At 33.9% G+C, this 17,715-nt stretch overlaps 2 protein-coding genes across 2 annotated transcripts; both read left to right on the top strand.

Moving 5' to 3' along the window:
- The first annotated feature begins 2,327 nt into the window (after window positions 1–2,327).
- Window positions 2,328–3,668, top strand: LOC113783194 (tetrahydrocannabinolic acid synthase-like). Its single transcript, XM_027329267.1, has 2 exons — window positions 2,328–2,999; window positions 3,198–3,668. The coding sequence occupies exons 1-2, from the start codon at window positions 2,328–2,330 to the stop codon at window positions 3,666–3,668; spliced, it is 1,143 nt and encodes a 380-aa protein (XP_027185068.1).
- A 9,849-nt stretch (window positions 3,669–13,517) lies between these two features.
- LOC113783192 (berberine bridge enzyme-like 8) lies at window positions 13,518–15,113 on the top strand. Its single transcript, XM_027329258.1, has one exon. It carries the CDS (start codon window positions 13,518–13,520, stop codon window positions 15,111–15,113), a length of 1,596 nt encoding a protein of 531 aa, XP_027185059.1.
- Window positions 15,114–17,715: the final 2,602 nt, after the last annotated feature.

The following is a 17,715-nucleotide window of genomic DNA, read 5'->3' as shown; positions in this document are numbered from 1 at the left end:
TGGTTTAGATAATAAAGTGAGTGAAAAGTCTTAGTAGTTGGTAGTGATTCTCGTGAGATCGATCTCAACACTTTTATATTAGCTATAAAACTTAGAACGCAAGTTTGAGACTCGTCAGAAGGTACATAAGCAAAGAAAATATTTTTCAATCAATTCACTAATTTTCCTTAACCACAAACGTTGGATTTCAAATCCTTAAATAGAGAAACAAAATAGTAAAACCAATTCTAATTTTAATTCCAAAAAACAACTTAACCCTATTTTCTAAACTGAATTTGATACTAATTCTAATATAATTACCAAATAATAAATCCAATTGTAAAACTACTAATCTTCTAAATAGTATGGCTTATTTATTTCAACAGTGACCCTAGCTTTAGAACTTGACAAAGATCAATTGTCGTCAATAGTAGATAGAAGATATCAATAAAAGAATAAACAAATCTAGCTTCCACAAATATTAATTCTAATAACTAAAACAATCTAATAGTGTGGTTGGCTAAAGTGGTAAGATCACTTTTTTTTCTATTATTTTTTTATTTGTATAGTTTTTGTAGTTCTTTGGTGGAAGTCTACAAACAACACTGGAAATTGGGGGGACGGGCAGGGGCTGCCGCCCCCTCCATTCCAAAATTTCTACATATAGTATTAGATTTAAGTTTGAACTCTATTATTTTGCCCCCTCAAGAGTTCTTTTTTTTAATTAGTTAATATGTTTATTTTGTTTAATTTCTCTTTAAAAAAGTGTTTTATAATAACTCATTCTAGTTTTCTTATATCTATATATATCATTTTTTTGAACAACTACATTTTCTATAAAAAGAAGGTCGAAAAATACCTAAAATAAACCAAAAAACACCCAAAAAAGGACAATAACAACATCTAAAAAAAAAAAATGCCATTCCCTCCCCCTATATCATATCATGACCTTCCCTTCCATTTACCTTGCTACATATTCCACCTAATTACCCCATCTCTTTACATGCACATGATGACCTTTCCTTCTATTCTATTCTCTTCTCGGCTGCCTATCTCACCTTATAACTACATCTTTTGTGCTACTATCCCTCTCTCTTCGCCATAGCATCACCTCCCATGTAGGAAATTTATCCACTGGAAAACTAACATTTGGCTACGAAAATATTAAAAGCAAAATAATTTTTTCTTTTAATACTCCTTTTCAGCGAATCAGAACTCAATGGACAGTCTCTTTGGCATATAAGGATACTACTATGACCAATTAACTAACTAAGACTAATGCTTGATAGCAACAAGTCCAAGATAATTGAGGTTGGTCATATTTTCCTTTTAGATAACGTTATTAGAAGAGTAAATTTAGATTACCTTTTTTTTTTGAAATACCATTGTATTAATATTATATGATTAACTATTATATTAATTAATTACAACGACAATCAAGACACAAATACAATAGTTGAGAATCAAAATGGCGACTTTTGATTCTCCTATACAATACCATGATTGAGGCTTTTCGGCAATATTACATCTCACCCAATTAAATACTATGCCTACAATAATTAAATAAGGTAGGCGATATTCATAGATAAAGAAAGCATATTACAATAGAGTATTTTAGAGTATTTAAAAATTAACTATATTGTTCGATTGAAAAGTGAACTACAATTTGGAAACCATGAAAAAGAAAAACAAGTCTAACACATGATTAAGTAGAGATCACTAGCATTCCTAACTACCTCCAGGTTGACCTTCTCAATTCTGCAAAATCCGTATTGAAAATAGAATTTGTAGCTTATTGGAATACGTTGTACATTAATTAATTAGTCTAGAAAAAGGAGACAATTTCTGCCCAGTTGCAATCTTGCTGAGAATTAAGCTGCAGTCCGTTGAGAAGTTTTGATCAGAATCGCTTGTATGAATGTGCTTAAACCACCAAAATTAAGGCGACAAGCAAGGGATCCGTAATTTTTTTTTAAGTAATGCCATGTACTCGCATATATTCTATAAATAGTTAAACCTTTGGTTTTAAGTTCGTGTCTCCACTTATCCATTTTGAGTTAATTGATAATATGAAGATGTTAAACACAATGTTGCTTCGAATGTTTGTAACGTTTTTCCTTGTTTTTTCTCTTTCACATTTTACCTCAACAGCAAATAATTCCCGCGAAGATTTTGTCCATTGCCTTCTACGTAAATCTGACAATCCAAAGGCAATGTCAAAAATCATTTGCACACCAAATAACCCTTCATACTCTTCAATCTTGCTGTTTTACACAAAAAACCTGCGTTTCAGCTTACCCAGCACCCCTAAGCCCCAAGTCATTCTCACCCCAGTTAAAAATTCCCAAATGCGGACAGCAATTTACTGCTCTAAAAAGGTTGGTTTGCGAATGAGGATTCGAAGCGGAGGCCATGACTTTGAGGGCAGCTCCTATGTTTCCAATGCTACCTTTTTCGTCATGGACATGTTCAATTATCGTTATGTTAAAGTTAATAACAAAGAACGAACAGCATGGGTTGGAGCTGGTGCAACAATAGGAGAAACTTACTATGCCATTAACAAAACTAATAGCTCGCTTGCTTTCGCAGCTGGCTATTGGCCTACTATTGGAGTTGGGGGTCACGTTAGCGGAGGAGGCTATGGTCCTCTGATAAGGAAACATGGTCTAGCTGCTGATAATGTCATTGATGCTCGTATTGTCGATGCAAAAGGAAGAGTTCTCACTCGAGCATCGATGGGAGAGGATGTGTTTTGGGCAATCAGAGGGGGAACAGGTGCTAGTTTCTGTGTCATTCTCGCATATAAAGTAAAATTGGTTGCCATTACCCCGAGAGTTACAGCATTTCGGCTTTACAAAACCCTGGAAACAAATGCAACAAACCTTGTTCACAAGTGGCAATTTGTTGCCCCTAAGTTGCCAAGGGACCTACTTCTTTCACTCCAAATAACTAGTATCAATTCAAATCAAACTGGCAGAAAAACGATACAAGCTTCATTTGTTGCTGTTTTCCAGGGAGGAGTTGATCAACTACTCTCGATAATGCAAAATCAATTTCCAGAATTGGGATTGACTAGGCGAGATTGCATTCGACTGAATTGGCTCGATAATTAGCCCTTCAATCTGAACATCCCAACAAACTCAACGGCCACTTTTTTGACAAGTAGATTTCCTCCAGTTCCTAAAATTTATTTGAAAGGAAAGTCAAATTTTGCCCAGGTGCCTATTCCAGTTGAGGGGTTAAAGAAGATATGGGGACAACTTTTCAAGATAGATAATCCACCTGGGAGATTCGAATGGACCCCTTTTGGGGGAATTATGGATGAGATTCCTTCCACAGCAATTCCGTTTCCATATAGGGCTGGAAATATATTCATTTTGTTTGAAGCTATTGAATGGAATGGATCAGAACCAAATCTACAAAGACAGCGTATAGCTTGGATTCGACAAATGCAGACGATTATTGGTCAATATGTAGCCAAAAATCCAAGAAGGGCATATGCTGATTACAGGGATCTCGATTTGGGTATAAACAACCCAAATTTCACCAGCGTTGAAGTATCAAGAAACTGGGCTGTTCCATATTTCAATCAAAACTATGAGCGATTGGTCAGGGCCAAGACGCACATTGATCCTTTCAATTACTTCAATACTGAACAAAGTATTCCACCTTATAGTCCACGTAAGTGATCATGCAAGATATACTGAGGGAAATATACAATAATGAAGATATACAGAGGGAAAAATTGCATAGCTATTTGGATCGTGTTCACTTGTATACAAGTCTTTGTACTTTGTTCTCCTGTATACAAGGTATATCGTTGTGACTGTAGACCAGGTCAACACAAATTGCATAGCTATTAGTGTTGTTGTTTTCTTTTTTCTTTTTTTTTTTAAATTTTTTTGCACCAATGAAAATGTAATTCAACTGAGGGATCATACTTCTAACAGCCAAATGTAAAAAGATCTAATAAAAGAACATACTGAGTGTAGAATTTTTTCCTCTTTCTCTTTCTTTTTATTTTTTTAGTTTTCATCTTTGGCTTTTTGCTTTTGGGTCTTGGATTTTGTCTTCTGCTCTTGAAGAGGAAAGAGATGTCAGCTCAACGGTGTACTGCTTATGCATTTATGCATAGGTCTAAGTTTTTAATCAAGAATAGAAATGGTGGAAGTCTATGCATTTTCATAGTCTAGTAATAGGCTGGTACTAACTCATTGGGAAAAATCCACTTTTCGTAATTAAATTTTGAGTTAGGGACACATTTGGTCCCCAAACTTCTAAATGCACCATATTTAGTACATGAATTAATTATTTCGGGTCACATTTCGTTCAAAAACGGTAAAATATTCAATTAGGATGGAGAAGACTGACGTGACCATTAATTTTGACTGAGAAATTATTTTTACCTAACGACCATGATAAGTGACTAATTTACGTAATAATTGTATGACATTTTATATTATTTTTAGTCACTTTGGTTATATTATTGGAAGAATATGAATCATTTTGGCTATAATTGGTGAAAAATGCTTTTAAGTGATTAAATGAGGTTTTTATCACTTTTTACTTGGATTTTGTGTATTTTGACAGTTTTGACACATTTTCGTATTTCGGCTATAACTTGAGTTACAATGATCGGATTGGGATGATTCTTGAACCCATTTGAAGATAAGAGATAGATCTACAACTTTGGTGAAGACATCTAAATCCAGTTTGAAGGTTTTTCAGGTCAAAATGCCGAATTACAATAGCAAATTTCTACTGGTCGAAGGTGGAACAGGGCAATGAGCAGGTAAGGGTATTTCGGTCATTTCTCAGCTTACACAGATCCAAATGAGGTGATTCTTGATGCATTGGAAACCTAACTCATAGGGCTACAAGTTTCATGTTTTGGTCAAGAGCTAAATCAGCTTTTATCATCAAGAAAAATGTAGTTGAAATTGAGTCAAAATCAGAGCAGAGCTGGAAATTGAACCAGAAGTGACCAAATGGTCACTGTATCAATCCGGCGGGAATTTGGCCGGATTTAAGGCCGGATTTCTGGCCGGATGGCGGTCAGAAAAGGCTGCTCTGTACGCGTAAAACTCAATTTCACTCCCACCAACTCACATGTGATGCTATACATGTGAGAAACATTCCCAGCTGTAAAAGGGAGATGTAATCCTCATTTCTTGACCACCTTTCATCATTAAAGAGCCAAATTCATTGCAAGAAGAAAGGGGATTGGAGTTCATAGTAGAAAAATAGAAAGTGAGCTACGGGAGAAGCTTGAAGTTGCAGAAATGTAGCTCTTTCATCTCCCTAGTGTTAGTTTAGCTTAGTATAGAGTAGTGTAGCTTTTCCATTCTTGTTTATTATCTAGATTAGGATGAAGATGGAGGATGAAGAAGGCAAGGAAGACAGCTCATGTGACAAGGGTTGTATTCCTTCCAAATTCTTTATCTTTTGTATTTGATTCCAAGTTTAGTTAATATACAAGTTCTGAATTTTGTGTTCATTATGTGTTTCTAAAGTTTATACCTTGGGTTTGGTTGAACTTTCTATAATTGTTAGTGTTTATTATTTGGTTATTTGATTGCTATGATTTGAGCAAATTATTTAGTACTTTGGCTCTTTAAATCATGATTAATTTGGTACCATTGATTGTGATTATCTAAGGTGTTGTTTCTGCAATGAAAATTGAGATTTAACACTAGTTCAAGAAGTGCTAAACATAGGGAGTACACTCACGAAAGTAGAGGTGCACTTATGTGGTTTTTAGTGATTCATTTCATGTAATTTCATTGAAGAAATGAACTTGTAACTAATTTCATAACCATGAAAATAGGTATGGATTAGTTATGAGTATAATTGATTCACTACGAAAGTAGGATTCAAATGCATAAGGGAATTACACCATAATTAGCCTAGATGTAGTAATTAATGATCCAAATATAGCACTTGCATGAGTAGTTAGGGATACCACAACCTAAGGAGCTTTCATTTGTTATTTTCCTGTATAATTTCAGTAGGTTTTAATTTGTTATAATTCATTGATAGTCTAAATAATAGAGAGGCTTTAGTAGTACCGGTAATTGTTCACTCTTCCCTGTGGGATCGACCCGATATATACCCTAAACTACTAGTTGATCTGTATACTTGCAGTGAACGGGTGTAATTCGGTATTTTTTAACTTGCATGTATGTAAAATACCCGTCAGACCACATATCAAACACGTGACTTTCTCCATCCAAATTAAGCAATTTACTGTTTTTGGACTAAATGTAACAAAAAATAATTAATTCATATACTAAATGTGATGTGTCTAAAAGTTTAGGGACAAAATGTGTCCCCAACTCAAACTTTAGTAACAAAAAGTGGATTTTTCCCCTAACTCATTTAACCTCAAACTAATGAGAATGCGTCTCCATCGTCTCTCAGCCACTTCTCAATCCTAACCGGCATGTTTCAGATTAAACAAACCAATTTTGAACCCTAAATTAATTTCACGATATGCTTCCAATAATTGTTTACACTCAATTATTCACTCGGATTACGTTTACTTTTTGCTCTCTTCTTCAACTTAGCACGACTTTTGAATTCTAAATTCAAATATAAAATTATCCTTGTCATGTACGACCTATTGACTTGCTTGTTATATACATGATTCTACAATCAGTCATTATATACTTGCTTGTTTGTCAAGAATGGCACAAGTTTTTCAAATATCCGCTCTCTCCTCTTCTTGAAAGTTTTCCAATTTTTTTTTCTCCCAAATTTCCATTGTAACTTGGAACATAAGAACATAGGAGTTAGTAGTCCATGGATAGGAAGTCGGAAAGTATTTGCACTTCGGAGGATGTAAAGGGTCATTTTTCTGTTGTAATTGAAGAACTTTTTTTATTTTTGATTTCTCCTTATTACCGCATGTGAAGTTACTGCTTTTGTATTTTACTTTCACGAAGACTGCAAGAATTTTTATCGGCTATTGTGGCTTCTTGGCATGTTATTTGCACGAAAGATTTTGTTAGGAGAAGACTGAAACAAAGGTATACAATATTGAATACTAAACCACAGTTAAACTGGTTTTATTACTTTTGTTTTTACCACAACTAAACTGGTTTTCTCACCCTTTTTTTTTTCACTCAAGATCTCTTATTTAAAATTTCTCTCACCTTATCACCTAACTTAACCATTTCCTGTATTTTATTTATTTTAAATTACAATTAACCAAACAATATAGAACAATGTGTCAAGTTCGAACGGGTCAGAATTAGTTCCAATAGCGCTTATTCTCGTCATAGTTACATTAACCCCTAGCACCTATTGTGAAATTTCCCTTCCTTTCTAAACAACTCCTGGATCTCTTATATAAATAATTGTCATTGCCAATTTTCTATTCTTGGCACAAAAGTATTTAGTTTTCAAATTACCTCAGGACCATGATTTAAATCTGATTTGACGTGGTTTAGGTGTTCAATTTAGAAATAATGAGGAAGATTATGAGAAATTTTCCTTGCATCGTTATTACCTATTCCATTAGGGTATTAAATCTTTTCGTCAACTAATAGTAAGAAAAAACACAGATATCATTTTCAACTGATTTGCATGTCCCAAATTGATATTATAAGGTATGAAAGAGCTATAATGGAAAGTTTAGTGTCTAAATTGCAAATAAATGATAAATTACCAAAGTATACACTCTTCTGTTGCATCACCAAGAATTCTTCAGAGTCTTTCTTGATTATGGTGTCATTGAAATCTTGAGAAAAAACTCTCAAATCTTTATACCTCACTGTCCCCTAATTATACCTACTGCTTTAATTCGTATTGGGTGCATGAAAATGAAGTTGAATCCTAAATAGAAAAGAAAATATGAAAGGTATACCATCAGATATTGAAATATAGATGGGTTCACGAGAGCATAATTCTACACCAAGATGCATTAGCTAGCAGTGCTTGGACCCGGGATGGATACTAAACAAAGAAAGAAAAATAATAGCTATTATTAGTTATTAGAATACATGGTCTTGATTACCTTTTGGTATGAAAATTTCCTCGTTTAAGTTTTATCCTATCGACTTCCCCTTTTTTCTCTTACAATGACATTCAATAAATAAAAAATAACATGATTAGTGTAAATAATTTCCTACAAAAATTATTTTAAACTTAACTACCTAAGTTTATGTTGCCAGTATACCAACCAATAGGCATTGCAATTATCAAGTTAACTATAATCTTATGAATTAATCTTCTATACATTGATAGTATATATACTCTCACTATTGGATGCATAACACATAATTCGAATTTAAATTTCAAATCCAATTTTTGCATATGTGTCGTGGATCCAATCGTGATAATATATACACTATTAGTGTATATAGGATTTATTCTAATCTTTTTGGAAAAATAGTTCAAAGATCAAAATCTTGCCTAAAACTAAAACATTTATATAAAAGTAATTCATATAAAAATTGTGTATTTTTAAGTGGCACATGTGTAAATGTGCCCTTAACACTACCTAGAATTATATGATTGACATGAAATAAGAAAGAAGTTGATTTTCGTTAATTTCTCTAGCCACTTATTAAATTTATGAATGTTTTTATTCAAGGCTTTCACAAAAGAAGTAATCTTTGTTATTTATCAAATTCGTCCTCTAGTGCATACTTCAGGGTCACTGGACATTTGAAATGAAACAATTTTGACCTTCATTAGAAGCGACCACCTTAATAACCAAAAAAAAAGAAGCTTATTTTGCACCTTCCCCCTTGTTTCTTAAATAGTTCATAAACTCAAATATACCTCAATTTACCTCCATCAATCCAACTTCCACAACATTCAAAGTCATCCATTTGGCTGCAAAAATATTAACCTAATGGAAAAGAATTGGGAAACTTCATTTAACGAGGTATTAGTATTAGGGGTGCCAATCAGATTCCATGAGTCGGATTTTGGCAAATCCAAAGTCGCCTTAAAATATAAATGAGATTTTCTAGCTTTCAGACTTAGCCCTAGGTTGAAAGACTCAAGTTCAACTTATTATTTACTATGAGATTTGGGTTCATATCAGATTCAGTCCAAACTCATAATTAACTATATCATTATATATAATATATTAATATATATATAAATTATTACAAATTTGTACATAAATTATTAATATTTTAATGTTATAATATGTATAATTATATATTAGATATATCATTTAATATGTAAATATATACATATTATATAATTATACATATGAATGGACTGGGCCCCAATCAAAATTGGTTTTTTGGAGCTAAATGGGTCAAGCTTGAGCTATTCAAGCCCGTTGATAACTCTAATTAGTATGGTTCCCTGTGACAATTCACTTCCGCCATTATATATATATATATATATATATATATATATATATATATATGACTAGTTACGTTGCAGCTATATTACACAGTTGATTTATTTTCATAAGCAACTTTTTTGTGCATAACACCATGTTCTTGCCTTATTGTGAACTAAAAGTAAAGGAATTTGTACCTTGAATACTTTAATATGTTTGCCTACACGTACTCCCGCACATCAACTTTTGCTACCTTATGAGAATAGGAAATTCAATTGACCTAAATTGTGGGAATATATAAGAAATAAATAAATAAATTGTGGGAGTATAATTGTTGCCTAATAGCTCTAGAGCCCTAAATAGTGTATTGTAAAACAAATGTGCATGAGATTAAGTTGAATATTGATAATGAAATGCAACCTAGTTGGTAAAACGATTCACTATAACCCAGTTGGTAACCTAATTGATAAAATTCTTTATTTGTAACGAACAGGTCAAAAGTTCAAGGTCATTAAAGAGTAAGTAGAGAGTCAATATTGATCCTCTTAAAAAAAAAGGTCGAATCATGTATCAAATGATCTAAAAGCTTCTCGATCATATATGTTTGGAGAATGTAGAACTAATATTCTAGAATTATAATATCAACTTGCAATAATATGAAATTGAGAGAGAATAATAACACGATGTTATCTTTGGGATAGAACAAACAAAGTCGCGGAATTACAAATATTTCAAATGATGAAAAAATTGCGACATCAATAAAAAGCAAAGAATAGTCCCTTTGGGTTATATATACATAAACATTCTAAACTCCTGCAGAAAATACTTCAACAAATAGGGTGAAATTGACTTACTAGGATTGGTGAACGAGAGTTGACTTACACAAGAAATAACTTAGTAAGGTAACAATTACTAAATACGGCGCTAAATGCTGAACAAAAAAAAATCACTAGAAAGTTGACTTTAATATAACCATTGGAAACAAGACATATGAGAATGTAGTAAGTTTGTTTGAATTTTTTTTTTTCAACTAAATATTACCATCGCATGTTCAAAAGAATGAGCAAATTGCAAAACTTTGAAATGAAGATCAATCAGCTAGCAGTTGGGCATTTAAAATAGACCTTAAAGAAAGAGAATTATAGCTGTTGGGATTAGATGAAAACTGTAATGTCCATAGACACAGTATTAGATGAAAACTGTAATGTACAAAAATTAGTTTCTCTACCTACAACCTTAGTTGTGTTTGATTTCATCAATTTTCCTTAGAAAAGATAAATGAAGTATTAATTCGTGTTCTTATCTTATGTGGTTTCCCTTACGAAATGCACGTCACTTCTTGAATAATTTTTGGCCATTTTGCTTCCACACGGAAAATTGTGCTATTTCATTCAATGAGGAATTAATAGGGATTGATAACTCAAATCACTTGGGCAAATAAAAGTTATCTTGACAGTGATTAATGTATTGTTAATATATTCTAAAGCTGCTAATCCGAAGCTAAGACTAGTTGCCATAATTTTCAATGGTTGACTTGACTTCTTATCAGAAACAGCTTTTCTGTGCACAGAACCACATGTTCCCACCGCACCCTTTCTTCAGCTGATTATCCGAAAGCAGGGGGGAAAAAAATTGTACGTCGATTTATTTGTCTGCACCCCCACATGTCAACTTGTTTGATGACCACATGTCAACGCTCGATGAGGCATTAATTCAACGGCCAAGATTAAAGTAAAAAAAGTCAACTTGTTTTGTCTGCACTCTACTCTATAAAGTTTTAGGACCTTATTGGACAATGAAACCTTCTTCATTGGGCAATAGCAGTATAAAATAAAGGAGTCAACCTCTCGCCACTGCCAGTATTAATTGTAAGCTTAAGTATCATGAACGTGGACGTAGTATCTTGAGTTTCAACTTCATTTTTATCTCATCAATAGTAGCAACGAGGCTTTTTTTTTTTAATTGGCATTTCAAATTTAAACTTCGACTTACTAGTATCAACCTTTTATTTTCCTTTTTAACATGAACATCATGGTGGGATCAATATATTTATACTTTAGTTTAGAATTAATCTTTTATATACTGTCAATATATTTTAGTTTAAGATTAATTTTTTTTGAATGCATACCACATAGTCTAAATTTAAATTTGAACACCAAATTATATAATTATATATATATATATAAGCATGCATCCAAACTTGTTAGTGTGTATATATTTCAGTGCATAAAAAATTTACTCTATAATTTATTAGTATTACAAATAAGAACCAACAAACAGTGATATGAAGTACCATTTAATTAGAAAAAATTCACATTTAGCAAAACTTGGATTTAGGATTTTTAACTCATAAAACTTTAATTTTGGCCATTGAATTAATGCCTCATCGAAAGTTGACTTTTAACACAATACTAACCACATGAGAAATTTTTTTTTTTAGTCAAAATCTTGATTTTCGAGAAATTGAATCCAAAATTATCATTCTCGAAAGTTCCATATTTAATGATTTGACAGAATTACATCTCTCTTCAGGATTAAATTAATTATTTTGGGTCACATTTGATTTTTTTTTCCCCTTCTCATTCTCCTTTTTGTGTGTATATTGGTCTCCACGGACTCCAGGTCAAAACTACAGATCGCAATTTTAGCAAGTCGACCTCGAAAAACTGCCTAAGAGAAGAAGTACCCATCTTGTTGGGGGACATTTTGAAGATTGAACCATTTTAATTCAAGCACAATTGGGTATTTATTTAAGACTCTAATCTCTGACTGAGTTGACAAAGCATCTGATTTTTCAATTTCTCATTTTCAGAAACACATGTAAGACCATTTGCGCATAGAGTCTAATTGAATTATAATAATCAAACGAAATGTCCTTGGTACCATATAGTCTAATGGAATTATAATACATGTAGTTACCATACTTGCCTCTTTCAATGTTCTAATCTATTATTACTTCTATGCTCAAAGTAGGGGAAGAGAACAGAAAAATAAAGTATCTAGCATCTAGGTGCTCTTACATGATACAAGGTGTATTGCTAACAAACAAAAATGGAAGCAATATTTTCTGATTTTCTATAACTTTCCATTTGAGCTGTACCACATTGTTATACGAATAAATCACGCGCCATCAAATCTGCTACAAAGCAAGGATTAATCACATTGTTATACTGGCATCACTCATGTCTGCAAAACCATTATGGCAAGCATATATCCCCAGAAGTAGTAATTAAATATGGAAAAAGAAAGTAGTCCAAAGTTAAACGGAAATTGGGATAATTTTAGAAACCTCCCTTGATATTTTTGACAATTTCACTTAGACCCCTTGAGCTTTATGAAATTACACACATCCCCTTCATTTCATAGTTTTTAGTAACCAAACCTTAAAATGACATTGACTTGGTCAAATTTTTAAATGAATAACCTAAAATGCTCCTGTTTAATGTATTTTAATTTACTTTCTTATACAACTATAAGATTGTCTAGCATAATAATAAAGAACATGTGCCAAATTTGTCATGTCCAAATCTATTATTTGATAAACAACCATAATAATAATAATGATTTTACCACTATGATAGGATTTTTTTTATCATGTTTTACTAGGGATCTAAATATATAAGGAAAATGTGCCATAATTTGGCTGTGCTTTTGGGCCATTTCATTTTGATTTATTATTGATTTTGATAATAAAAAAAGGAAACAATGATCAGCAAAAGTTCTGCATCACATTTAAAGTTAACTTGTCAAAAATGTTTAAGGGTAATATTGTCATTTTAAATGGAAAGGGAGGTACATGTAATTTTAAAAACCTTGAGGGAGATTAGTGAAATTGTCAAAGATTTCAAGGGAGGTTTCTGAAATTATCCATAGAAATTGCAAGACAACCTGTCATAAAGAAATACTACCGTGTACGGTTGCTTAAGGATGAGCTGCTTCCCAATTTAATGTTTCTCTTTGGCAAGAAAATTAACGATGCATGCATGCTAGTTATAATTCTTTGAAAATAGTGGTCAGAAATTTTTCTTGCCAATCTGCAGAGCTGCTCTTCGTGATAAGAGCTGCTCATGTGGTTTTGCAGCTTGCACATGACTGAAGCCATCAAAGTTAGGCGGTAAGTTAGGAGTGAAACCATGGACACTTTTGTTTTTTAATCACTAGATTTGAAGTCAATTCATTCAAGAAACACTATAAATACCATACTCAGAAATTGTGCCAAAATCGCCCAAAAATGAGGAAAATGTCCTATTCAACAATGCTTCAAATTGCTTTCCTCCTCCTCTGTTCCATCTCGTGGGCTTCTGCTTCTCATCCTTCGCGCGGAGATTTTGTTCAGTGCCTTTTGAATTATACTGATAGCCCCTCTTATTTTGCAAAAGCAATATACACCCAAAACAGCTCTTCTTTCACATCAGTCTTGGACCAGTACATCCATAATTTACGCTTCCTTTTACCCGAAGTTCCAAAGCCCCTAGTCATTATCACTGCTTTGACTGAAAATCAGATTCAAACAGCAATATTTTGCTCTAAGAAGTACCGCTTACAAATGAGAATTCGAAGCGGTGGCCATGACTTTGAGGGCAGCTCCTACACTTCTAACGTCCCATTTTTCGTCCTTGACATGTCCAACTTTCGTTCAATCTCCATAGATGTTAAAGGTCAAACCGCATGGGTTGGAGCTGGAGCAACCGTTGGGGAAGTATACTACAGCATTTATGAGGCGAATAGCACTCTGGGATTTCCAGCTGCCTACTGCCCTACTGTTGGCATTGGTGGGCACATCAGTGGCGGAGGCTATGGTCCATTGGTAAGGCAATTTGGCCTGGCCGCGGACAATGTCATCGATGCTCGTGTCATCGATGCAAACGGAACAGTTCTCGACAGAAAGAGCATGGGCGAGGATCTCTTTTGGGCTATTAGAGGTGGAGGCGGTGCTAGTTTTGCTGTCATTCTTGGATACAAGTTGAAATTGGTTGAAATTCCAGAGAAAGTTACTGTATTTTCCATCAACAGAACCTGGGAACAAAATGCAACTCAACTTCTATACAAGTGGCAATATATTGCCCCAAAGTTACCACTGAACCTTGTTATCACACCCCAAATTGTCAGTATCAATTCAAATCAAACAGGTAAGAGAACTGTACAAGTTACATTTGTGTCTGTTTTCCGTGGCAATGTTGATGAACTGCTTTCAATCATGAACCAACAATTTCCTGAGTTGGGGTTGAAGAAAGAGGACTGCACCGAAATGCTATGGATCCAATATTTTGCTTATGCCAGCGGTCTACCAACTAGTAACATTACAGAGTCCCTGACCAGCAGAGTCTCTTCAGCTAAACTGTATTACAAGGCTAAATCCGATTTCGTCAAAGAGCCTATCCCTGAAAATGGGATTGAAGAGATATTGAGAAAGCTTAATGAATTACCTCCCTTTATGGGAATGCTGGAGTGGAATCATTTTGGAGGAGGGGTAATGGAAACAATTCCCGAATCAGCAACTCCATTCCCACATAGAGGAAATTTGTACCTCATGTGTGAAGGGGTTTCGTGGGATGAACAAGTGGTGTCCAAGCAGCGTATTGATTGGCTGAGAAAGCTTTACAAGGTCATTGGAAAATATGTTCCTAACAATCCAAGAGCTGCCTATGCTAACAGTCGGGACCTCGATTTGGGTGTGAATAATAAAGGTAAAACAAGTGTTGAAAAAGCAAGGATCTGGGGTGCTCCATATTTCAAGAATAATTTTGATAGACTGGTCCAAGTGAAAACCAAAGTTGATCCTTATGATTTCTTCAAGAATGAACAGAGTATCCCAATTTCTCAATGATCACTATGGTTGAAGAAGAAAAACGTTAGTATCTTAGTGTATCCAGGAGATGAAGAATTATGATTGTTGTATTTGTTTTAGTGTTGTGTTTTTTTTTTACTCAACGATGGGGGATGCCAGCAAAAATAAAATCCAACAGCTACTTGTGATCGTTGAATCTTGTGTTCCTTTACTAATAAATTACAGGCCCATATTTCGATTAAGATTACTAAAATCCCAAAGTGTAGTTATAGAAGTTTTACTTGTACTTTCAGCATGTCATTAGGGATACAATTTAGAAGTAAATTGTTGTTTCACTGATCAAACAAACCAATTAACTTCACCATACCAAAATAGTTTTGGTCAAAATTGATCAGATTTATGACTTTGTTGCAAATTGCAATACGATACTTTTCAGCATACCAAAATAGCTTTGGTCAAGATTAAAATTTTCACCTAAGTGGTTCTAACATTCTATAGCTGTAGCTTCACTGGAACGGATATACTATGGTCTTCATGAATCCATCTAATCAAGCAATCTAAAGGGCTTTATATGTTTATCACTGGTCAAGATGCCCATTCAAAGCATTCTGTTCTTGGCAGCTGATAATTGAACTACACTATCAAATTTATCGTTATCCAATTTTTAGCAATTTGTTAATCGCTTTCACGATTGTGATTTACCTGTGAGAGCTAGAAAGGGGCTATGATTTTCAAGAAACACAATTAGCAAATCTTTTTCAATTTAGAGAATCTTAGAGTTGACAAATCATTGTAATGGAAATGGCAAGATATTTTTGACATCTACCACCAGTTAATTTCGCATTGTCCCTTTCCTTTCTGTGTGTTCAAACTAAAAGAGAAAATTAAACAAAACCTGTGTAGACACCAATACATGTTAGAAACTTTCACCGAATATATTATACTCCGAGAACCATTGAGCCTTGGTCCAATGGTCGGGGGGAATCCCTTTAAAACTCTCTTGTACATTAAGTTGATAGTTCAAACCCCACTTAGTGTATCACACAAGAAATATAGCGCTTCTTGTTCTTAAAAAATTCAGAGGGTATAGTATTGCATTTGTTTGGTCCGGTAATTCATCCCACAACCTCTATAAAAGTCTCTTTAGGCTCCCTTCCTTCGTAGAGTAGGAATAGTTTAAATAGTTGGCGTTGTCGACCCAAAATATATATATATATATATATATATATATATATATATATATATTATACTGAGAGACAAAAAGTAGAGCTGGCAAATTAAATCCAAATCCTACAACTAGGGATGGCAATGGGGGCGCGTGCCCGCGGGCAACCGCCCCGCGGGGGGCTCTCGGGGCGGGGGGGGAATTTTTTCCCCCCGTTTAGAAACGGGGCGGGGGGCGGGGAGTATACCCCCGCCCTGCCACCCGCAAAAAAAAATTATATATATATAATTATATATAATATGTAATTTAATTAGTTATAAACTTATGATAATGATATTATTAGTTAGATGTATTATATAATGTATATTAGTGTAAGTAATATAATTAATATTATCAATTATACGAATAATTAGACATGTCTACTAATAGAATTTATTAATTAGTTATACTAAATTTACTAATACATTTATACTAAATTTCTAATTACACTTAATAGAATAACACTTTTTTCTAAAAAAAAAAAACACAAACACAATAATGAATTAGCGATTGTATTTGTATTGTACCAAAAGCGAAAACTTAACTATTTTAGTTGTATTTATTTCATCATGTTGGATTGTATTCAAATAATTTTGTTTGATTGTTTTTATGAGTTTCAATTGTAAAATTAAAATGAATAATAACTTAATGATGTGTTGATATTTTAGTACTTGATTATTTATTAAAATTTAACTATAATAAAATTTTATTAACCCAGCGACAAAAATTTTATTAACCCCGCGGGGGAAGCGGGGCGGGGCGGGGGCTGGGTGGGGGGAGTGGGAGGCGGGGGACGGGGCGGGGGCGGGGGCGGGGCGGGGGATGGGGGAGGGGTCCCCCGCCCCAACCCCGCCCCGTTGCCATCCCTACCTACAACCCACCCAAGTAAATCAAACACAAAATCCAAACCCACTAATCCAAAAGGTTGGGTTAGGTCAATTTAGTCATGGAAAAGTTTTGAGTTGGGAATTAGAAACCAACATAGTTTTTGGGTGGGTGAGATTTTTCATTGAGCATCCAAATCACACAAACCAGTCAAATACAGAATCCAAGTGTTTTTATAAGATTACACATCAATAGCCATTAGATGCCAACGGAAACGACCCTTAGTAGCAATTTCTGTCCCATTCTTTTATCAGAATCGGAATTCGATTTTCCTAATTTTATTCTTTATCAAAACATTTATTTACATTTCTTTTTTTTTTTTTAACCATTCTTCTCCCTGACCAAAACACAAGGCAGCCATGGCCATGGAGTTTCAAGGCTGTTGCAAGAATATTGTCTTTTCGCAAGGCCAGAATTGTGCCACAAAAACTTTTTTGCAGCACAAAAGCGATAGAATTCAATTGTCACAAAAATAGCTGTTAAAAAAGAAAATGATGCAATTTTTCGATGTATTGCATGTAGGGATGTATGCGAGCCGAGCTACTCGCGAGT

The sequence above is a fragment of the Coffea eugenioides genome, chromosome 9 (assembly GCF_003713205.1).
Source record: "Coffea eugenioides isolate CCC68of chromosome 9, Ceug_1.0, whole genome shotgun sequence".
Taxonomy (NCBI): domain Eukaryota; kingdom Viridiplantae; phylum Streptophyta; class Magnoliopsida; order Gentianales; family Rubiaceae; genus Coffea; species Coffea eugenioides.
Note: the sequence above shows the minus strand (reverse complement) of the source record. Positions and strands in the feature narration are given on the sequence as shown.